The following is a 24390-nucleotide window of genomic DNA, read 5'->3' on the forward strand; positions in this document are numbered from 1 at the left end:
ACACAAATTGAAATTCAATTCCGACCTGTCAAACTCGATGCAGTTCATATTGACATGAGTTACAGCCATAATTTGTGCTAATGACAGCGATACCTTAAATTTGGAATAACTCAGAGAAAAATGATCGTATCAAACTCCGTAAAAAAGCATTTTAAAGATAAAAGTCCATATTTTCATGTGCATTTTGTCCCATTGAGCTGCGATACCTGATTCACGCCGTGGATCGTCGCAAACTCGCACCTTTGATTACAAATTTTACATCTTCTCATTTTGTAATTCGCCATTTTGAAAAAATTATCGCTTATAATTGCCGTTCAAATATTCTTAAAGTGGACACTTCAAGCTTTATTTTCCTTTTTTAAACATATTTTTATCTTCATTATTTACCAAGTTATGATCATTTGAAATTTGGTAAATTTTTCCTAATTTTTCAGTGTGCCGTTTTTTTTGCATGCGAGTATATATACATATATACTCGCGATTTCTGTATTGTGTGATTGGTTACGCCATTGTGAGGGGCTTTTGGGATTGACCAATGAAAACAACCACGATGTGTGACCAGACTCTATCTTCTAGAGACACTACATGCAACATACTCGGAGCGCCGACGCGACGTGGCAACGTAGCGTCGAGACCGCTCCCGCGCCGTGGTAGCGCATTCAGAGTTTCATTTTAATAAAGTTTTTTCTGTCAATAACAATTTGGCTATCTGTGGGAATATATTATACATATGTATAATATTATATATACAAATATATCATATTAGGCTGTTTTCTCAAATATACTGTCAGTACTGAAAATGTATAGAGTACGTAAACTAGAGATTTTCAGTAGTGATATCTGAATATTTCATATAACTTATTAGAAATAGCAAAAACAGATAGAGCAGCTACATACGAGGTCTGGCTATTAAATAACGAGACTGCGCGCGCAGAAGGCGTCCTAGAGGGGTATGGTGGGAAACGAATGCAGCGTTGGATAGCTGGAAGTGTCTACTATTTCAGTACGAAAACACGTTTTTGTCGCTGTAGTAGTATTTTTTCTATAGAGATTAGAAACGAACGTGTTTTTTTTTCGTGTCGGTAACATTGTGTGACGAAAAACACGAGCAACGGATCAATGTGAAATTTCTCGTTAAATTAAAAAAACATCCGACTGAGTGCTATAAGTTGTTGAAAGAGGCCTATGGTGAGAAATCTCTATCTTGTGCGCGTATTTTCGAATGGTATAAACGGTTTTCTGAAGGCCAAGAGAGCACCGAAGATGATCAACTTCGCACAGATTTTCTTCATGTTTAATTCGTCATGTAAAATTTTTCTGACAGTTTCTTTATCGGCGTTTACAGTCTCAGCAATCATTCGAATGCTTATATGACGATCTCCGCGCACAATTTCATTGATTTTGGTCACTGTTTGCGGAGTTGAAACAGAGACAGGTCGACCTGGACGTTGGTCATCTTCGGTGCTCTCTCGGCCTTCAGAAAACCGTTTATACCATTCGAAAACACGCGCACAAGATAGAGATTTCTCACCATAGGCCTCTTTCAACAACTTATAGCACTCAGTCGGATGTTTTTTTAATTTAACGAGAAATTTCACATTGATCCGTTGCTCGTGTTTTTCGTCACACATTGTTTGTTATCGACACGAGAAAAAAACACGTTCGTTTCTAACCTCTATAGAAAAAATACTACTACAGCGACAAAAACGTGTTTTCGTACTGGAATAGTAGACACTTCCAGCTATCCAACGCTGCATTCGTTTCCCACCCTACCCCTCTAGGACGCCTTCTGCGCGCGTAGTCTCGTTATTTAATAGCCAGACCTCGTATGTACGTGCAATGTATTCATATATATATTGACATATTTAGTTTGTTTTCCGTTCCTGCACTGGAACCCTTTCGCTTTCAACAAAATGTCAAACATATATCATCTCACAAGTTCCAAAGCAATAGTTCTGCCACAGAAAACAGACCTATGTTTTGAGAGATATCCTAAGCTTAAAAATGGCATTAGATGAAAGGAAACATTTTATATATACTATATATGAGCCGTTCGCTATAAGAACCACTTAAGTCGATTTAAGTTTATTTTTTCTGTTCAGTTGCATATCTTATTAAATATTAGCAACTGAATTTTTTCATTATTTTCTACAGAAATATAACTATCTTGTAGTAAGCTATTAGCATAGAAAAAATATTAAGTTGCTATTTTTGTTTCAATATCTTTAATTATTTAAAAATGACTTAAGTGGTTTTTTCGGCGATCGACAAAATTTGTAGCAGTTTTACAGCTAAAAATATCATAATTTTAGCAATAGAAACGCCCCATTATTTTTAATTTTGATAGATATTTTTTTGGCTACGGTATACATCTCAGTACATTTACTTGATTTTTTTCGGATTTTTTTCTCCACATGTTCACAAATTATGATTTTTTATTAAAATTGTTAATAAAAATGAATATTTTATTTTAATTGGCTATACATCAGGGAATAAAAATCATTTTTTCAAGTTTTCGTGTTTTTTCAGGTTTCCATGCAAAAAGGATGTTAAAAAATTGCGATTAAACACATAAAATAAACTTTTTTCGACTTAAGTGGTTCTTATAGCGAACGGCTCATATACTGCCAGTACCTATTAAAAAATGTGTACTTCACAGATTACACATTTTTAGTACTGTACATGTATTTGCTCGCTTCCAACTCACTCGGAATGTGAATAGGAGCAATAAGAGCTATAGCATAGTAGATAGCAGTAGATACAGACAGTGGCTGGCGGCGGCCCGGCGGCCGCCAGAGGGCGCAAGCGGACGGTGAAAAGTCTGTGTTATCGACCTCGATCAAGTTCGGCCGTCACTCCAGCATCCCCTTAATGGGACACGCATTCGTTTGGCAGTAAAAGTTAGGAAAGTGAGGCAATGTCGCTCCGTCACCTTGCCGGCGCGTCATCACGCTCGGCCCAGTCGCCCGGCATGGGTCGCTGTTAGTCCCTGATGACATTTCTGTACACGTACATGAGTTTAAAAACAATTGCTCTCTCTCTGCGTTTAACAGGGTTGAGACTATCTTTAAGTAATACCTTTAAGTAATGCCCGCATTACAATTGTTTTTTAGTTTTTATTCTATTTGTTATTTTTAATAGTTATTTTTATATCTTTGTTCTTTTTTGTTGTTTTTATTTATATTTTTTTTTTCATGTTGATATTTTATCATTTACTTTCGAGGGAAAGTTATTTAAGTAATCGTGGCATTAGAAAATTTCTTAATGGATAATTTCTTTTCTCCAGAAGGTGGAATAAAACAGTGATTCTTTTTTGTTGAGGGCACTGTTTTAGCTGCGGAAAATCTGGCTGCTGGCTTTTGATTAGCAGTTTCGTGTTTGTCTTTGGATATGAAGAAGACTGCAGCTGAAACAGTGCCCTCAACGAAAAAGAATCACTGTCTTATTCCACTGTTTTATTCCACTTTCTGGAGAAAAGAAACTATTCAATAAGAATTCTTCTAATGCGATTACTCAAATAACTTTCCTCCGAAAGTAAATAATAAAATATCAAAATAATCCAAAAAATACAAATAAAAAATAAAAACAACAAAGAAGAACAAAAATATAAAAATAACTATTAAGAATAACAAATAGAATAAAAACTAAAAAACAATTTAATAGAAAAAAATAAGGAATCGTTATATAAAAATAAACAATATGAAGTCGAGGGCGATATAGAGTCAAAAAAGACTTTTGTTCAACAATAAAACATATAATTAATAACTACATTCGATAATCTGGAGACACGGTAGTGTCTCGGCGCTAAGCCAGGCGCGCCCGACACTGCCGTGACTACTTTACGCGAATCTGAGAAATTCGGGGGATTGAGATGATCATATCTCAGTAACGGCTGAACCGATCAAGTTCTACATACGCTCAATCGATAGCAAATACTTAAATTATATCATAAAAGTGCTTTCATTTTTTTTCTACGTATACCCTACGTGTACCCTACGAGCAGAGATATCGCGACGCAAAGTCCGGATCTGTAAATATTCACGTTTCATTTTAAGATACGTCGTTATTAACGTCATCAACCAGAGAAATGTCCATCTCGTTTTTTCGATAATAGAGGGCCTTTGACTTTATGTGTTATCTCACTCTATCTATTCTATCATCTCACTCTATCTATCTATATCTAACCAGCAGACCAGTGTTGCATGGTGTATCACATATGACGCGCGCGCAGTTTAAATCTTATAATTAAAAATAAAATATTATTCAATATAATATAAAATATTTATTAATAATATATATACATAGGTATAATGTTATTATATATATAAATATTAAAATTGAAATATCGAAATATAGAGATATGTTCGTCGTCGAGGAAGTATAAGTGTCTACGTATTTGATTTCGAGGAAGTGAATGTCTAGGTGTTCGCCTTCGAGGAAGTGGGTGTCTACGTGTTCGCCGTCGAGGAAATGGATGTCTAGGTGTTCGCCGTCGAGGAAGTGGGTGTCTACGTGTTTGATTTCGAGGAAGTGAGTGCCTAGGTGTTTGCCTTCGAAGAAGTGAGTGTCCAAGTGTACGCCGTCGAGGAAGTGGGTGTCTACGTGTTAGCCTTCGAGGAAGTAAGTGTCTAGGTGTTCGCCGTCGAGGAAATGGGTCTGTTTGTAAGAAACGTCGTTGTCGTCGTCGTCGTCGTCGTCGTCGTCGTCATCATTGTTGCCACCTACGGAGTGAGGAAATGCATTCTGGAATTTTTGGCGCAAGAGATAATAATAGTGTTTGTGTGTGGTCGCGACGGGTATCTATAAATCTATAATATCGATCTCTGCGATCTGTAGATCGTTAAAGTCGGATAAAGGGTCTCGGCAATAACAAAGGATTGAGATTAGGAAATTTGTCACATCGATGGCATAGAATACACGAACACGTGAGGTTCGATATTTTCGGCTTTATATTACACAAATTCTCTGCTGTAATTCTGCTGTAAGAATACATATTATTTTTTATATAATTATTTTCTTTTTACAGCACATTTGGTTAGGTTACTTATTTACCGAGACACTACCGTCTCCAGATCTGTTATTTATTTGTATGGTAGATACCTAATTTTTATTCTCTATTCCTTATATAATTATAAAAGAATTGATTCTTTGTACTTTGTTGATAGGAAAAGTCTGAAAAAAAAACGTATGGATTTAAAAGATTCTTGCCTTTTCTTTTCAGGACTTTCCCTTCAATAAATCTAAAGGAAAAATACAGCACAAAGAATCAATTCTTTTATAATAATAAAGGTAAGACTTATTTGATACAGTTACTCAAAACAAAAAATTACTTTAGTATTGAAATCTTTAAAACTTTAAATAATTATGTAATAATGAAATATATTATCACACACATAGAAAGTAACTGATATATTGAAAGTGCCAGTTCAAAGTGAACATTCATAAAATGTATATTCTTTTGTTGCATATACCATATACGTAATAATGATTTAACAACACATGTACACTAGTTGTTTATAATAGTAATGTTAAATCATTATTACGTATATATTCAACAAAAGAATATATACTTTATCTTGTGACGTGACACTTTGTGTCCGTCACTCGTGAGTGCATTGGCACGGAGATCCAGCGTCCTCTAAGCTCAAAGGGCGAGGGCACAAGCGAGCGTGCCAAATTTATAATTTTTGTGTAAAATATTTAGTTATTTTCAGACTTTTCAATAACGATTTTTAGTCACATTTGAGCGAGCGGTGGTTATCTTAGGTCCATGTAATTTTGCCGCCTCACTTACGGAAGGAAGAAAGAAGACGTAGTCGAGGAAGCAAGAAACCACCAGAGAAGATCCCGATTGTGTCCTCAAGGAGCACGGTACACGCAGGTCGTATTGTTCTGTAATCTCTGCTAATTTTTATATTATTTGGTGATTGGCGCACCTTTATTGCAGACGCCTCGATGAAAGACGTATTAAAAGATTATATCAGCACTGGCCGAACATTAACAGCAGCCTCCACTTCTGTTAGAAAATCATCAGATTCAAATTCAAAGAGTCAGCGACCAATAACAGAGAAAGAGAAAAAAAGGGCTTTCACGCGCATGAGCGTTGCCAACCACAATACAGAGTCGTGCGATCAGCGTGATATTCGCATCGGTTGTGTACTGTCCGTCGTATTTCCTTTTTTCTCGCCATCGCTTTTTTCTGAGTTGCCGTGGCAATAAACAGTTACTGTTTTGACTCGATGGATGAAGGAAGCATTCTTTCTCTGTACTTTCAATTTCGTTCTTTAGTACAAATACTATTCTTTCAAAACGTTTATTCTATTCGTAATTAAACTGAGTTTACGTGACAACTACTATAACGCGTGAATTTTGAAGATTACATGGCATTCCATCGAGTCTTGCTGTTACTTGAATCTTTCCTGCTTTCTATACTGACGGATATACTTGGCGTAATATTGCAAACAACCGATGCAACCAGCTTCTTACTTAAAGGTTATATTTGGTGTTATATGGCTAATAACCGATTCAGCTTCTTATTTAATGGTTATACTTGGTGTTATATGGCAAATAACCATTTCAATTTTCATTTATCATGGTAAGAGAAGAACTTTCCTGGATTCTCTTTAACCAAAGGCTTACACATGCAAATAAAAGACAAGATATAAGTTATGGATGAATATGCTGGTCTGACTTTCTTATGTATATCATACTCAATTAAAGAGCACTAATAAAGAGTATATTGGATTTAGTGCAGAACTTAAGGTTTGGATTCGTAATATTAAAGACAATCATTACAAAGCTCCTTGCGACATAGTAAGTAAACTCATGTCTTTACCTTATCAGCTTGGATCATAAACAATTATAGTGTCTTATACGAGAGAGCTTACTTTATTCGATATTCATTGACAATTTATGATATTTCTTCGTTCTTTAATAATTTGGTTCATTCTTACATATTTTAGTAATCTGATTTCAATGAATGGTTATAAATAGTTCAATAATCTTTCTTTAATAATTTCAAGTCTGTATTCACTCAAGATTCCTTTTTTTTCCTTCTTTTCTATGAATTGAATACAATTCTTACTAAGGAGTTTTCTGAAAAATTGTCTTTAAGAACTGTTTCTTAATCTTTGGTTCCTTCAATGCAATACATTTTCTTTATTACATCGTTTAGTAAATTAATTATAATTCTAAGTTGCATTATTGTCTATTGTGTGTATACGTTCTATTAAACGAATGGTTTCTCATTTTATTGAATTTCGAATGTTTTCTTACATGTATTAATAATTTTCTATTTCAGCGAATTAACCATTAAAAGAAATACATCTAACATTTTTGGTCCTTCGAACCGGATAAATTAAAGCATTGAACGATGAGAATTGAACAACTTCAGAGGAGAGCGCTAGAAGACCGCTGATCAAGCCGGAAAGTCTCTGCCATCTAATTCGGAAAAGCGCGCCAGACATTCAAAGGATGCGCGACCTGCAGGACGCGTTGTGATTAGTCGCGAGGTCGCGTAGCTGCGACAAGCCAATTAGAACAGGAAGCGGTCCGATAGGAGAGGGGCCTAGCGGCCTGCGTGGATCCGCGGATGCTCCCGATTGCCACTTGCGCGGTAATCGAGCCGGTGTAAAGAGGGCACAGGATCTCCCGTTGGTAAATCGAGGATCTACTCCGAAAACTTACAAGCGCCTGGTTAACGCTGCTGTTGCCGAGAGATTGAGAGGACGAGGAGAGCAATCGACGCGGAATCGTTACGTGGTGAGGCGAGCGTCATACAACTTGTGTAAAACCACCGGTCGCGGTATGTGAAATGCATTTCGAACGGAGCGCACGTTAGGCTTTACTCCGATATTTCGTTACCGATACCGGATCGGCCGCCTACAGGCGTTTCGTGTCCTTATTGCCGTGAGTACGTGCCATCCATACGGACGCTCCAATTTGAGAATGTATAATTTACTGTCGTTCCTCGCCCTTATTGTCGCCAAGTCACTTTTGTATTTGTTAGTTACTGAGAATTCTTTAAAGTCGAGACTGGCGTTACTACGCGTTATAGAATCGTTGTCGGCTAGCGTCACATCGTATGTTACGATTGTTCCACGAAGTAATTTCTTGTCAACGCAGTAAAATTTAGACTTAGCTTGTTCGCGTATTCCCATCACCGAATTATTGTCGAATTTACTTCTTGTTGCCGACGGCGAATTACGAGATCCATTGTTATTGCACGGCGAACTAGAGCGCTGAAGGTCAAACTGTAACGTCGTTATTTTGTCATCATAGTACAGTCTTTGGAAAATATATTGATTTCTCTTTATGGTTGTCATTAATTATTATGCATTTATTTCAGCCTCTCTACCGTTCTCCGACAATTTCCGCGCTTACCGCGAATCACTCCACTCTGCCAATTCCGTTGGCTGAGCTAGTCGCTCCGTCCGTCGCGAGAATCTGCGTAATCTAAAATTCCTTGTCCGAGCAATCTATCTAAAGATTTGTGCGAAGAGTGGCACGCTCTCTCGTGCCTGACGCCCAACGAATTTTTGATAGCGACTAAGATCTTTGCTGAGCAAGGTAACTTGTTAACTTTTGTAATATCTCGAATCATGAGAGAACTACTGACGAACCGCACTGTTGCTCCAGTAAGTATTGTGAATATCAAATAAAAGCTTCCGCATAATTAGATTTCTTTTGGAGGACGCGACGCGAAGTTGTGCCAGCACTCACGAGTACGGTTACAATGTATGTTTACTTTGAACTGGCATCTTCAATAATATATGAGTCATTTTTCATGGTAATATGTACCATTTCATTATATTTCAATAATAAAATGTATTCATCATCACTCCTTTTATCTCCTTTATGTAGAGCATAGGACGTCTATGAGTCTCCTCCATCTTACTCTATTTTGGGCAATCGTTTTTATTTCTGCCCAGCATTTTCCAATAGATTTGATTTCATTATCTATTGTTCTCCTCCAAGACATGGCAGGTCTCCCTCTTTTGCGCTTTTCTTGCGGATTGTATTCCATGGCCATGCGAGCTATGTTATGCGGATCTTTTCTCAGAGTATGGCCGATCCATTTCCATTTTCTGCGGCGGATTTCAGTGCCTATTTTTTCTTGCTTGGAGGCGCGTAGTAGTTCTCCATTAGTTGGCAAGTTTGGTCAGCATAGTCTCAGAATTCGTCGCAAACATTTGTTCACGAAGATCTGAAGTTTGTTTATCAGTCCATCTGTGTTTTTCCAGGTCTCGCAGCCGTATAGGAGCACAGATTTGACGCAGGCATTGAATAAACGAAGCTTATGTATGTTAGACATCTTTGAACTTCTCCATATTTTATTAAGTTTGAAGAAGGCTTGTCGGGCCTTGTTTATTCTTTTGCTAACATCGATGTTGGTTCCTCCGTCTTTGGCAATTACGCATCCAAGGTATACAAAGTCGTTAACTTCTTCGATTGTGCGTCCTTCAATGGAAATAGGTGTGCTTATGTTTGTTCCAATACGCATTATTTTTGTTTTGTTGGTGTTGATCTTTAGTCCAACTTCTGCAGCGTATCTTTGAAGTGCTGAAATTCTCCCCTGTGCATCTTTGTGTGTATGAGATAGTAACACGATGTCGTCCGCATAGTCGAGATCGTCAAGTCGGCGAGTCAGCAACCACTGTATTCCGCCTGTTGTTTCTTGATTGCACTTTTCCATCACCGTATCTAGTACCATTAAGAATAGCATCGGTGATAGAATGCAACCTTAGCGTACACCTCTTCTGATTTGGAAGGAGGGGCTCAGTTTTCCTTTGAAGAGAACACCACATTCCGCGTTATCATATAATTCTTTTATTAGTCTTGTTATTTGGGCTGGTATTCCAAATTTTTCTAGTTTTTTTCATATAGCCGGCCAAGTCACGGTGTCAAATGCTCTTTCGAAGTCAACGAAAGTCAAATACAGTGGTGAGTTGAATTCTGCTGCCTGCTCCACTATAATTCGGAGGCTGTTTATATGATCTATGCAGCTGTGTCTCGGGCGGAATCCTGCTTGTTCTTTTCTCAATTTTTCATTGACGTGCGCTGCCATTCTCTCGCGGATGATTGACGCTAGAATCTTCGTAATTGTGTTTAGTAGGGTTATTCCTCGCCAGTTCTTACATTCACGGAGATCACCTTTCTTTGGTATTGTGACGATCATTCCTTGTTTCCATTTCGCCGGAATGTTGCCTGTGTCCCATATCTCTGTTATAATGGGAGCAAGCGTTTCCGCCGTAAATGATGGATCAGTTTTTAATAATTCCGGTGCGATGCCGTCACTACCTGTGGCTTTGTTGTTTTCAAGTTTCTTTATTGCTAATCTGATTTCAGCAACTGATGGTAACTTTGTGCTGATACGAGATGATGTTGTATAGTCTATGTCGCAGTTATCTATTGTTGGGTCGTCGTGTTTAAAGAATTCTACCCATCGATTAAGTTGTTGTTGTTCCGTAGTGAGAATATGGCCATCGCTGTTCTTAATTTGTGGAATGTTTGTAAAATGGCCGGTGATCCTTCTGATACATTGGTATGTTTTGCGCACGTCCTTCTGTTCCGCCGCCACTTCAGCGTCAGTGATGATGTTTTCTTCGAATTTACGACGATCTCTTCTTGCCATTTTCTTAATTTGCTTTTCTATATTGTTATATCTTGCAAGGGTTACATCACTTCGAACCTGGTTTAGTTGTTGATTTAATGTTCTTTTTTGTTCGATTAATTCCCAGGTTTCATTCGTGATCCACATTTTACGGGTACTGTTTTTGATCCCGATGACTTCATTTGCGGATTCTACGTATGCTTTTTGCACTAATTCCCATTTTTCTTTCGCACTTGTTGTAGGACTGATATTATTAACTTTGGCTATTACAGTTTCACAGAAGTTCCGATGTTCGCCTTTATTCTTGAATTTTTCGATATTAAATTTCTTTTGTTTTGTTCTTGTTGTTATTATATTCTTTGTTCTTATGCGTATTTTTGCCATGACTAGCTTATGGTCGCTATACATGTCTGCACTATGTATTGTTCGAACATCTAGAAGAGACTTCAGGTGTTTCTTGTCAATTAGCACGTGGTCGATCTGGTTACGTGTTACTCCGTCTGGTGCTTGCCAGGTATATTTATGAATGTCCTTGTGCGGGAATCGCGTGCTGCCGATGAAGAGTCGGTTGGCCATGCAGAGATCAATTAATCGCTCGCCATTGTTATTGCGTGCTTCTCCAAATCCATGGCGGCCCATTATTTCATCGAGGTTGTTATTATTATTGCCGATTTTCCCGTTGAAGTCACCCATGACAAGTTTGATGTCTCTTTTGTGCGGTGAGACGATTGTGGACTGCAGTTGGTTGTAGAAATGATCTTTTTCGCTGTCGTCTGCTACTTCCGTTGATGCATAGCATTGAATGATTGTTATATTGCGATTTGTGGCTCGGAAACGAGCGGTTATTAATCAATCGGAGATTGGATTCCACTCCATTAATGATTTTTTAATTTTAGTGGATATAACTATTCCAACTCCATTAATGTGTGTAGTTGAATTGCCCGAGTATATCATGTAGTGATTATCTGACGTTGTTATGTCCCCGCTGTTCTTCCACCACACTTCGCTGAGACCGAGGATCTTAATTTTACAGCGTGTCATTTCTCTGCTTAGTTGTGCCAAACGGGATGCCTGTGCCAATGTCCGGATGTTCCATGTGCCAATTAGTATACCTTTTTGATAGCTAAGGTTCATTTCCGTTGTATCCGTCCGATATCCGAGGCTCGTATCCGTTTCTCGAATCAGCTTGTTTCGGGTTTGCGGGTGATTGGCCCACAGAATCCTATCCAGCCGTCAGAGTTATACTGACTATCGGTCGGCCGGAGCAACCGGTCGTTTTTGTTTGTTATTATTTTTATTTTATTTATAAGAATTCTAGCTGGATTTGAACTCTGGATCTTTGGCACGGGAGGCAAATACTTTGACAGTGCGCTACGGCCACCACAATAAAATGTATTACTATATGTATATATAATAATAATAAGGCTCAATAAATTTAAAAAATAATAAAAAGAAACAGAGCTACGAGCCTAAAAATTCGTTGAATTGTAATATTGGTAAATTAATTATGTCATTTTGTTAAAAATATATAAAGTTTAATATAAACATAAAAATATATAAAATTAATAAAAACAAACGTTTCGACCTTTGTTAGGTCATTATCAATGTTTAAAAAGTCGCGAGAATCGTTAACGATATACGGATATCATAAAAACATAAAATATGTATAAAAATAAAAATATAAAAATATACATATAATGTAAATTGTATGTAAGTCTCACTCACATTGAAACGCATTTCTGAACGTCAGCAAGAGTCCACAAAAATAACGCAAATCGTCCATTATTATACAGGGAGGAGCATTTAAAACAGGTCACCTGAATAACTCGCTTGTTTTTGACAATAAAAGAAAAAGTGTCAACAAAAGTTGCTTGGTTTCGAGGTGCACATAATGTGATGTCAATAATTGTTTTTTTGGTCGAGGCGCTAAAAAGATATAAAGGTCACCTCCACTTTTTTAAATGGAATTATGTAATTTTTTTTAGATAACGTGATTCCACTAATTATTTTGCATATAAAAGTATTAAGGTAGAGATACCAAAAAACCAATAGTTTTCGAAATATTTTACACTTTATTTTGATACATATTGACACAAAATGTTAAATAACTCGTAAACTGTTGACTTTTGGTTGTTGTACCTTAATACTTTTGTGAACAGAATAATGAGATAAATCAAATGGTGTAAAGAAAACACATAGTTGCGTATTTAACAAATTATCCATTTTGTATACATATTTTTTTTAAAGCAACTATGGGTTTTCTTTACACCATTTGATTTATCTCATTATTCTGTTCACAAAAGTATTAAGGTACGATAATCAAAAAGTCAACAGTTTACGAGTTATTTAACATTTTGTGTCAATATGTATCAAAATAAAGTGTAAAATATCTCGAAAACTATTGGTTTTTTGGTATCACTACCTTAATACTTTTATATGCAAAATAATTAGAGGAATCGGGTTATCTAAAAAAAATTACATAATTCCATTTAAAAAAGTGGAGGTGACCTTCATATCTTTTTAGCGCCTCCACCAAAAAAACAATTATTGACATCACATTATGTGCCCCTCGAAACCAAGCAACTTTTGTTTGACACTTTTTCTTCTATTGCCAAAAACAAGCGAGTTATTCAGGTGACCTGTTTTAAATGCCTGTTAAATCTGATGCTCGCGTTTCTGTGAGCGGAGTTACTGGCGGTATGGCGCTCGTTGCGTTAAAACTTTATGTTGGCACTAATGTAAGCACGTAAGGAAGGTTACATTACACTTTTGTACAACCGTGGAGAAAAGACAGAGTCTTCTTAGCATTAAAAATAAATACGCAGTTTGGATAATAATAAGTCAATTACCACAGTACGAGTTCCTATCATTTTCTTCCCACTCAATTTGCGGTGTCGTTTTGGCAACGGCCCGAACATTGGTCCTTCGAGCCGGATTAGGCGAACACAGGGTCTGTCCGCAACAACCGCCATTGGAAGGTACTTGGAATCGTAACCGTCAGCACGAGCGTAAAAAGGCAGAAGACGGCCTGAATCACGTGTCCTATCGGAAATTAACGTGGGTATTCCTCATTACACGGCACAATAAGAAATATTGTCGTCTTGATAAAGAATCGCCGGTTATTAATTTCTCCTTGGCGCTAACAAGAGAGTCTGAGCAGCCATTATCATCTTACTTTATCCACGCATCGGCTGTCTCTCTTTCTCTCTCTCGCTCTCGCTACCAGAGAGGCGGCATACATTCGAATTATATTTCAACGAGCATCCGAATAGAACGAGCAGTTGGCCACAGGTGAAGATTCAGATCACGCAAGAGGTCTACTGACAATCGAGGCACATCCGAGGCATAGAAGCGGCATCTTTGCAAGATAAGCTACACTCTTGAAGTATCAAAATACGTAGTTATAAGATGTAATAAGTCGAGTCATTATATTTATAGACTGTTCGCGTAAGAAACTATAGAATAGAGATTATGGAAGAAATATCACAATTAGTAAAACAACGCGGTCGAGTCAAAGCAAAACTCACTCGTTTTAATAGTTTTCTAGTTGAAATCGACGAGGATCTCGATAAGCGAGCGGAACTGCCAAGTAGATTAGAAAAGGTCGAGCAACTATGGATGGAATTTGAGGTAGTGCAGAATAAAATTCTTGATTTGGATGATTCAGATGAGCAAGAGTCAGAAAGAGTTGCTTTCGAAGATGCATATCACGAGGTAGTTACTAAGGCTCGTAAGATGTGCGTGATAGAACAATCGCGGCCAGGGCAGAGCGTATCTCCTAACCTACAATCCGCGGTTCAAGGACAATTTACTGTACGGCCGGTTGTGAAATTACCGAACATTGATCTACCAAAATTTGACGGAAATTATGAGCGTTGGATACCTTTCCGCGATTTATTTGAATCTCTTATTGCATCTAACGACGCATTACCTAATGTACAAAAATTGCATTATCTAAGATTCGCCCTAACAGGTGAAGCTGCGAAAGTAATTAGTTCAGTAGAAATAACAAGCGACAATTACGCATTAGTATGGAATTTATTAAAACAAAGGTTTGAGATCAAAAGATTAATAGTACAGTATCTCATTCGAATGTTACTTGATTTACCGGTTATTTCTAGGGAATCATGCACAGAGCTTCGTCAATTGGTGGATAATGTTTCGCAATATACACAGTCTTTGATGAAACTCGAACAACCTGTGAATAGTTGGAGCACCGTTATGATACACATAATTTTGTCAAAGATCGACAAGGCTTCTCGTAGAGATTGGGAAACGAAACGAGCTGAAATGGAAGAATTTCCTACAATGACTGATTTCATGGATTTTCTTGTCAACCGCAGCGCTTTTCTAGAAGCTGTACATCGAGCGAATCAAAATACGCAGAACGTTATAGGTAATAAAAACAGTGGTAAATCAAGTACGGGATAACAAAAAAATGTAACTCAAGCCTATGTAGCTGCGGGTAGTTCATCTTGCGTGCTATGCACAAAGGATCATAAGTTGTATGAATGTCAACAATTTCTCAGTATGTCTCCATCTGAGAGAGCATTAGAAATAAAGAAAAGGCGTTTGTGCATAAAATGTTTTGAATCTTTTCATGGTCGAAATTGTAAAGCATTAAACTGTAAGACATGCGGGGGTTATCACAACACGCTGTTACATAGGATTGAGGCAAATAATAATGTAAATGTTGATAAAAGTAAAGAACAAGCATCAATCGAAAATAAACAGGCGACTCAATCTACCATTGTTTCGAACGTAAGTTCAACGTCAGCAGTGCTCAATCATTGCAGCGTTCGGGGAAACCCACAAGTACTTTTAGCTACAGCTAGAATTAATATTTATGATTGTAACGGAATCCCACATGAATGTCGAGCTTTATTAGACAGTGGATCTCACTCTCAGTCTAACTTCATTACGAAGGAACTGAGTACACAACTACAGTTGAAAAAAGAGTCTATTAATACTTAAATTATTGGTATTAATCATAGTCTAATAAATGCTGTTAAAAAAACTAGTGCAATAGTTAAATCACGTGTGAGCTCTTTTCAAATAGAGATTCCTTTCTTAATAATCGATAGAATAACAGAACGATTGCCAATGATGAAAATAGACGAAGGTATATTCGACATACCATCCGGAATTGAATTAACCGATCCTACATATTTCCTTCCGGATAATGTAGACGTATTACTAGGAGCTGCAGTCTTTTGGGATCTCATGGGTCATCAGCAAATCTGACTGGCACAGCACGCACCGGTGTTTCAAGATACACTATTTGGATGGATAATTTCAGGAACCTTTTCAAGTAATAAATTGAAGCCAACCACTAATGCATTTTTTGTGGAACATCAACTGACACCACGCTCCATCAACAATTAGAAAATCTCTGGAAGATTGAAAATATGGAACAAGAAACGCTTAGGTCCAGCGAAGAAAAACAATGCGAGGAGCATTTCGGTTCTACGTTTAGCAGAGAAGAAGACGGCCGCTTTGTATTGCATCTGCCGGTAAAGAATTCCATAGAGGAACTAGAAGATTCTTATAAGGGTGCGGAAAAACGCCTAAGAGCGTTAGAGCGAAGATTGGAAAAACAACCAGTCTTAAAAGAACACTATCATGAATTTTTAAAGGAATATATACAATTGGGTCATATGACCGAAATACAATCAAGCAATATTCACACTGATGGAGCATACTACATTCCGCATCATGCTGCGATAAAGGAAGAAAGTACCACGACAAAGACAAGAGTTGTCTTTGATGCATCGTTTAAAACAACATCGGGGAAATCACTTAATGACCTACTCTTGGTAGGACCAATTATTCAAGAGAATCCGAAAGCGTTTATAATTAATTGATATTGCTGAAGATGACTTAAAAAATAAAGTCGAAACGTACGTAAGAGAAAACTAATATTGAAAATTATTCGCAACCTTACATCCAGCGGTGGACTCCTATTGCCTCAAGGATATTGTGATTTCAAGAGAATCTATTTGAAATAATTACACGTGCGAGGCAACACAAATTTGCCATGGCTGCTGATGTTGAGAAAATGTATAGACAGATTAAAGTAAGAACAGAAGATTGCAAGTTACAACGTATCCTTTGGAGGTGGAATAAGGAAGAGTCTATACGAATTTTTGAACTCAACACCGTAACATATGGCATGTCAAGCTCTCCTTTCTTAGCAATTAGATGTCTTCAGAAAGTCGCGCAAGAATCAGCAGCAGTTGATGAAGAAGTAAGTGAAATAATAAGGCGAGACTTTTATGTCGACGACTTATTAACGGGAGCTGAGTCAGTTGAAGCGCTTATGCAACTGAAGAAAAGAATTAGCCTTGCGCTTGTAGCTGCTAAATTTGAGCTTAGAAAATGGACATTGAATGTTCCGGAAAATTATCAACAAGTTTTTAGCGAGAGAGAGGTTCAACTAAGTGAATCCACAAAAATATTAGGATTATGGTGGAGTACGGCTAGTGATACTCTACAATATAAGGTTAAAATGACGAACCCTGACCAAAAGATCACGAAGCGCAGAATATTGACTAACATCGCACAAATCTATGACCCACTCGGATTATTAGGACCTATAGTAATACTGGTTAAAATCTTGATGCAGCATCTTTGGCGTTCAAAAATCGGTTGGGATGATGAAGTGCCGGAAGAGATAAAGAAGATGTAGGTCCAATGGGACTCGCAGATCAGAAACGTGGAACAGTTTGCAATTCCTAGAAAAATTTTATGCGATGAGCCCAGTAGAATTGAGATACACGGATTCAGCGATGCATCGGAGGCCGCATATGGCGCGTGCATATATATTAGGAGCACTACACCACAAGGAAAGTATCTAGTCAGATTGATCTGCGCAAAGTCGCGGGTAGCTCCAATAAAATCATTGTCGCTGCCAAGACTAGAATTATGTGGAGCAATGTTGTTAGCCAATTTAGGCAAAATCATCTTGCGGGCACTAACAATTCGCATTGATCAAGTATATTATTGGTGTGATTCAACTATAGTTTTATCATGGGTTTTCGGAGAGGTCAAACGTTGGAAGACATTTGTAGCGAATAGGGTAACCAAAATACAAAGTGACTCAGTAGGAGCTCGTTGGTGCCACGTGAGATCGGAAGATAACCCTGCGGATATATTGTCAAGAGGAGTAAGTTCAGAGAAGTTGAAGGATCGAACAATATGGTGGGAAGGTCCCCAATTTCTGTACGAAAACTCAACATTTCGACCTTTTAAGAGTGAGGATGTTCAAGAACACATTGAGGAACGGACAATCAATTTGTTGAATCGGAAGAAAGACAATGACTATTTAAACATTATAAGTCGCTTCTCATCATTGGCACGATTTATACATGTAATCGCGTATTGCCTACGTTTTAAAGACAATATGTTAAAACGTACACCACGAAAGGGATCTTTAGATGTGCAGGAAATAGAGCAAGTGTTGAAGGTACTTATCAAAAGGTGCCAATTAGAGGGTTTTCCTGAGAAGTTACACAGGCTTTAGAATAAAACTCAATTGCATAATAAAAGCAAACTATTGAACTTACATCCTTTTTTAGATAATGAGGGTATCATTCGTGTGGGAGGAAGACTGAGTAATGCTTCTATAGAATACACGCAAAAACATCCTATCGTTTTACCGAACAAACATCATCTTACTAATTTAATTATTAAGGACATTCATTATAGGAATTTACATGCCGGGCCACAAGCGATGCTGGCGATGATTCGTAATAGATACTGGCCAATTTCGGGTAAACAAGCTATTCGTCGTGTATTAAAGAGTTGTATTGTATGTTTTCGTGTGAAACCGATGAGTGCAAATCAGTTGATGGGAGATTTGCCTGCAGTACGAATAACGCAAGCTCGAGCATTTTTGAATACTGGATTAGATTATGCCGGTCCTTTTACTATAAAGGTAACGCGAAATAAAACGAGCAAATGTTTACTTATCTATTTTCGTGTGTTTAGTCACAAAGGCCGTGCATTTTGAGTTGGTATCTGATCTGACCGCAGCGTCATTTTTTAACGCAATAAAGCGCTTCATAGCTAGAAGAGGCAAATGTAACAATTTGTATTCGGATAATGGTACCACATTTGTGGGTGCAAATAATCAGCTTCTAGAACTCAAGAGGCACCTCACAGATCAATCGACACAGAAATCAATTAAAGAGTATTGTACAGAGCAATTTATTAACTGGAAATTTATCTCTCCATATTCTCCACACATGGGGGGAATATGGGAAGCAGCTGTTAAATCAGCAAAGACTCACATGCGTAAGATTATTGGTACAAGAGCGTTAAGCTTTGAGCAGTTGTATACTACAAATGACTCAGATAGAGTCGTGCTTAAACTCAAGCTCACACCATTGTCGGATGACCCAACTGATTTGCATCCACTGACACCGGGACATTTCCTCATTGGAGACGCGTTGACTTCTATTCCTCAACAAGACGTTAGTGATGTGCATCAAAATAGATTAACTCGTTATCAGTTGCTCGAACAAATAGGACAGCATTTTTGGACAAGATGGTTGACCGAATATATTACGCAACTACAACAACGTAATAAGTGGAAACAATCCAAGCCTATAGTGTTAAATCCGGGGATGATAGTCATTTTAAAAGGGGAAAATTCGCCTCCTATGGCGTGGCCTTTGGGTTGAATTACCGAAACACATCCGGGTATTGATGGGATCGTGAGAGTAGTTACTGTACGAACCAGTCATGGAGAATGTAAGCGAGCGATAACTAAAATTTGTGTATTACCCATTGAAGAAGGGGAGACATGTAATTCAGTGTGATTCATTTTTTGTTTAATAAATAAGTATTATATAGCGTTACGTAGGTTAAGATTAAGAATTAGAAATATGTATTGCAGTTGCATTGAGATCAGAGTCATTTGTTTCTTTATTTTATTTGTTGTAAGACGCATGCCTTCCAAGGGGGGCAGGATGTTAAGTCTGATGCGCGCGTTTCTATGAGCGGAGTTACTGGCGGTATGGCGCGCGTTGCGCTAAAACTTTATGTTGGCATTAATGTAAGTACGTAAGGAAGGTTACATTACACTTTTGTACAACCGTGAAGAAAAGACAGAGTCTTCTTAGCATTAAGAATAAATACGCAGTGTGAATAATAATAAGTCAATTACCACAGTACGAGTTCCTATCATTTTCTTCCCACTCAATTCGCGGTGTCGTTTTAGCAACGGCCCGAACAATGCCCCTCCCTGTATATCATGTGGTTAGTGAAATAATTGTTTCTGTCGAAAACACATCAGAAATGTAATAAAAGTAAAAAAATAATAATACAAAATATAAAGAAATTTCAAATCGTATAAGTAATCTAATACAACATTAGTAATAAAAATATCATAAAATAATGTAAATATTCGGTCTTCCTATTAATAACGATAATAAATAAAAAACTATAGTGGAATTCATTAAACATATTGAAAGCAATGTTACTGGTCGTCCGAATAACATTATTAATTTTGTCAGAAATAATTCCATTCCCATCCTTAATAGGTTCCACAATAATTTTCCCTCTCCAAGTTTCATTGATAAAAATATCCTAGAATGGTTACACTTTACAAAAAAATTCATTAAAGACTATCCAATCATTCTTATAATCAATGCTGACAAGTGACAAAGGGAATGTCACTGTTATACTAGAAAAAGATACTTATATATCAAAGATGGAGGAGATTCTGTCAAACACCAACACTTATGAAATTATTAATAAAGATCCAACTAAAATGTTAACTCAAAACTTACGTACATTACTTGTTAGATGGAAGAGCGCTGGTTGTATTGATGAACAAACATACCGAAAATTACTCACAACTGATGGTATTATACCGAGAGCTTATGGCTTGACTAAAATCCACAAAGATGGTAACCCACTGATAGTTATTGTTTCCTCTATTAACAGTCCTTTGTATTACCTTTCCCTTTCCTTACATAACATTATAAATGATAACATACCACTAGCTCCTAGCCACATCAAAGATAGTTTCCACTTAGTTGATAAACTGAGTGGTACTCACTTTGACTCTCAATATGTATTGGCTTCATTAGATGTTGTTTCCCTTTTTATCAATATTCCATTCAATCTTGTCACAGATGGCATTGAAAAGAGATGGGCTCATATTTCATTGGGCACAAAGATTCCTAAAAATGAATTTCATATGGCAATTAACCTTGTCTTAAATTTTACTTTTTTCACTTTCAATAGTAAATATTACAAACAAGTTTTTGGCACTCCAATGGGTTCACCGCTATCACCAATTATAGCAGACATTGTAATGCAGGATTTGAAAAAATTAGCAATTAATTGTTTGTCGGTACAACCACTGTTCTATTACAGATATATCGATGATATTATTCTGGCAATTCCTTCTGACAATATTAATGATACACTTAATACCTTTAATTCTTTACATGTAAGATTACAGTTTACTATGGAGATTGGCAGTGACAACAGATTAAATTTTCTTGACACTACTCTTATTATCGACAATTGTAGAATTATATTTGACAATTTTCACAAAAAGACATTCTCAGGTAGGTTCCTTAATTTCCACTCAAACCATCCTTTAATCACAAAAAAGGCATTATTATTATTATTAGTTTTATTGATAAAATTTTCCATATTTCACATCCTCGGTTCCAACAAAATAATTTGATAGAAGCCATAAAAATCTTTTTAAACAATTCCTATACTCTTTCGTTCATTTTTTCTACCATAGAACAAAGAATAAAATATCATATTCACAATAAACACAATATACATAATATTCATGTCAAAGATAGATACTTCACAATCCCTTACGTTAAGGGGGGTAAGACATTTTAATTTTTTTTGACCATTTTTTTTAAATTTTTTTATCTGAATGTACAATGTCTCAAGATTATTGTGTGAAAATTTGAAGCCGATCGGAGTAAAATTAACGGAGATATGGAATTTTAAGTGTCCGTTGCTCCGACTCGATTTCGTATACCTGCCCAGTAGCTGGGCGAAGCGGTTGCCTAGCAGCTGTTTCGTGTACGAATAACTTTTTTCTTCTGTTGTAAACGAAGAGAAAGAAGCAATGTGCAGAGCAAATAATATACAAGATACATCGATGACTCTGTGTAAGTATAGACAAAACACTCGGTCATTTCTACTGTACAAAACTTTAAAGCGTTTTTGTCACACTTAGCATTTTCCAAGTCGGTGCACACTGTAACTCAAAATCTATTGCACCGATCGTTTTAAAATTTGGTACACTCTTTCTACATATAAATCACAAGATAACGCTGTCGAGCTTTATTTTTTTAACTAGCCTTTTCCTGCGCGCGCTACGCGCGCAATTCAGAATTATTGGAGATACATAAACAATTCTGGAAAAGACCAAACTGGTTTGTTAATCCCCCTAAAATTACAACGTAGGTTCTTTCTTTACTTAATTTTTTAAAAAATTTAAGCATTTATACATCCTTAAAATTTTTTTCCGGATTTGTCTAATTTATGAGATTATTATTTGTTTTTTCCTTTTTCTCCGTTAGTTTTAATTAACTGTCTTCATTTTAAATTATTGATTTTCGTATTTTTTTATTTTTCCCCACTTCTTGAAATAGTCATGAAGATGATGATTTTCGTCTTCTTTTAATCTTATTCAGTTGTTCTTCGTTTTTTTTGTACGAATTTTTCATTCGTATTTTTTCGAAAAAATCATTAATTTAGTAAAATGAATTCTCAAGCAATCGATACGAACTCGAAAAATAATCACTTGGGGGATGTTACAATCTTTTTTTGTGTATAACTTTTTTTTTGGAGGGTGGACAAATGAAAATAACGGGTGGATAAACGTGGACAAACAGTGGACAAACGAATGCAATAATGATTTTATCAATATTCGCATTTAGGGGTGCCAACTTCATAAAGCAGCTCTGTAAAGTTGGAATCTGTAAATGCGAATATTGGTAAAATCATTATTGCATTCGTTTGTCCACTGTTTGTCCACGTTTGTCCACCCATTATTTTCGTTTGTGTAATTAAAGCAGAGAATTTGTTTTGGTTTATTCAGGTAAGGAAATCTGTCATCGCTGGCACAAAGGAACACGTAAGTGAGAATGAATAAATATTTCCTTTGCCGTAATTATTTATTATGTATATATGCAACAAAAGAATATACATTTTATGTATGTTTACTATGAATTAGCAACTTCAGTAATATATGAGTCATTTTCCATGGTAATATGTAACATTTCATTATCTTCCAATAATAAAATGTATTGCGTTAAAATAGACAATTTGGTATAAGAATTCTTTTAAAATTAATATTGATGTTTTTTGTGATTTATTTTTAAAAAATAAAAAACTGTTATAGTTTAATCTGTCACCTAGAACACTATATTTGATTCAAGATTTTGGAGTGTAAGTTAACTAGTTTTCAATCACGTATATCTTCATAAGTATATGTTTACAAATTATTATTCTAATTAATAATTAATATCGTGAAGAAAGATTGTTCTGATAATCAATTTCGTAATAACATTATACTAATAAAATTTATTACATATAATCAAATACTCTAATAAACGTAATTTCTGAAAAAAATGATTGAAATTATTTAAATTATTTATATATTTTGCAGGTACACAATTTAGAAGTAATTGATCAAAATGGTGTTCAATTTGGAAGAAGAAATACCATAATAATGCAAAGATATTAGAGAGATCCGAGTACATTGAAAGTTCTTGATGCCAGTGCTATAATCTTGGATGTGACTAATGTAAAGCTTGTCGACAATAATGTTGCCCTAAATAAGAGTGGTATCAAAATATGTAGTTGACAAGCGCAGTAGTACATTACAATAATAAAGGTACATTAAATTCTGAAGGTAATGCAATGCAGCCGACACTTTCGACGTTAGAAAACAAACTGATATATCATTGAAGGTGCTAGTTCAAAGTGAACATTCATAAAATGTATGTCCTTTTGTTGCATATATACGTAATAATGATTTAACAACACATGCACACTAGATGTTTATAATAATAATGTTAAATCATTATTATTTCGTATATATGCAACAAAAGAATATACACTTTATGTATGTTTACTTTGAACTGGCACCTTCAATAGTATATGAGTCATTTTTCATGGTAATAATGTATCTTCACAATATTAGTTATTAATTATAATAATAATTTGTAAATGTATACTTATGAAGATACACGTGATTGAAAACTGGTTAACTCACACACATGTGCTCCAAACTCTTGAATCAAATACAGTGTTCTAGGTGAGAGATAGAAATAACAGTTTTTTAGATTTCAAAAATGAATCACATAAGATCAATATTAATTTCAAAAGAATTCTTATGTACTCCAAAATCTTGAATCAAATATAGTGTTCTATGTGATCATAATAACAGTTTTTTATATTTTAAAAATGAACCACAAAAGATCAATATTAATTTTAAAAGAATTCTTATTAAATTATAATAAATTATTAATTATATAGACTCGTGAGATAAAAATCAAAGAAGAAATAATAATGCCTAGTCGAGTCAATGCACTGGATGTCGGTGTGAAATAGAAAAAAGTTTATTGTAGATGTGTACATACGTTTCGATCCTTACTTTTGGATCCTTATCAAAGTGAATGTTCATTTAATACATTTCTATGTGCTACGTAGAACACTTTACAAAAATAATAAGTTTGATAGTTAACGGAAATTGATAATATAATGTTTAATGGTTTTGTGAACTG

At 36.1% G+C, this 24390-nt stretch overlaps 2 protein-coding genes across 2 annotated transcripts; both read left to right on the plus strand.

The window, feature by feature from the left end:
* The first annotated feature begins 16020 nt into the window (after window positions 1–16020).
* Window positions 16021–16476, plus strand: LOC108782467 (uncharacterized). Its single transcript, XM_018550746.1, has one exon. It carries the CDS (start codon window positions 16021–16023, stop codon window positions 16474–16476), a length of 456 nt encoding a protein of 151 aa, XP_018406248.1.
* Window positions 16477–16649: 173 nt separating this feature from the next.
* LOC108782468 (uncharacterized) lies at window positions 16650–19296 on the plus strand. Its single transcript, XM_018550747.1, has 4 exons — window positions 16650–17296; window positions 17351–18105; window positions 18190–18531; window positions 18602–19296. Exons 1-4 carry the CDS (start codon window positions 16650–16652, stop codon window positions 19294–19296), a joined length of 2439 nt encoding a protein of 812 aa, XP_018406249.1.
* Window positions 19297–24390: the final 5094 nt, after the last annotated feature.

The sequence above is a fragment of the Cyphomyrmex costatus genome, unplaced genomic scaffold, assembly GCF_001594065.2.
Source record: "Cyphomyrmex costatus isolate MS0001 unplaced genomic scaffold, Ccosl1.0 scaffold1272, whole genome shotgun sequence".
Lineage (NCBI taxonomy): Eukaryota > Metazoa > Arthropoda > Insecta > Hymenoptera > Formicidae > Cyphomyrmex > Cyphomyrmex costatus.

Coding starts and splice junctions, on each gene's coding strand:
- LOC108782467 (XM_018550746.1), top strand. CDS start 16,021: ATGGAACAAGAAACGCTTAGGTCCAGCGAAGAAAAACAATGCGAGGAG.
- LOC108782468 (XM_018550747.1), top strand. CDS start 16,650: ATGGCTGCTGATGTTGAGAAAATGTATAGACAGATTAAAGTAAGAACA. Junction 17,297..17,350: donor CCGGAAGAGATAAAGAAGAT/GTAGGTCCAATG, acceptor TGCAATTCCTAG/AAAAATTTTATGCGATGAGC. Junction 18,106..18,189: donor CAAAAGGTGCCAATTAGAGG/GTTTTCCTGAGA, acceptor ATCCTTTTTTAG/ATAATGAGGGTATCATTCGT.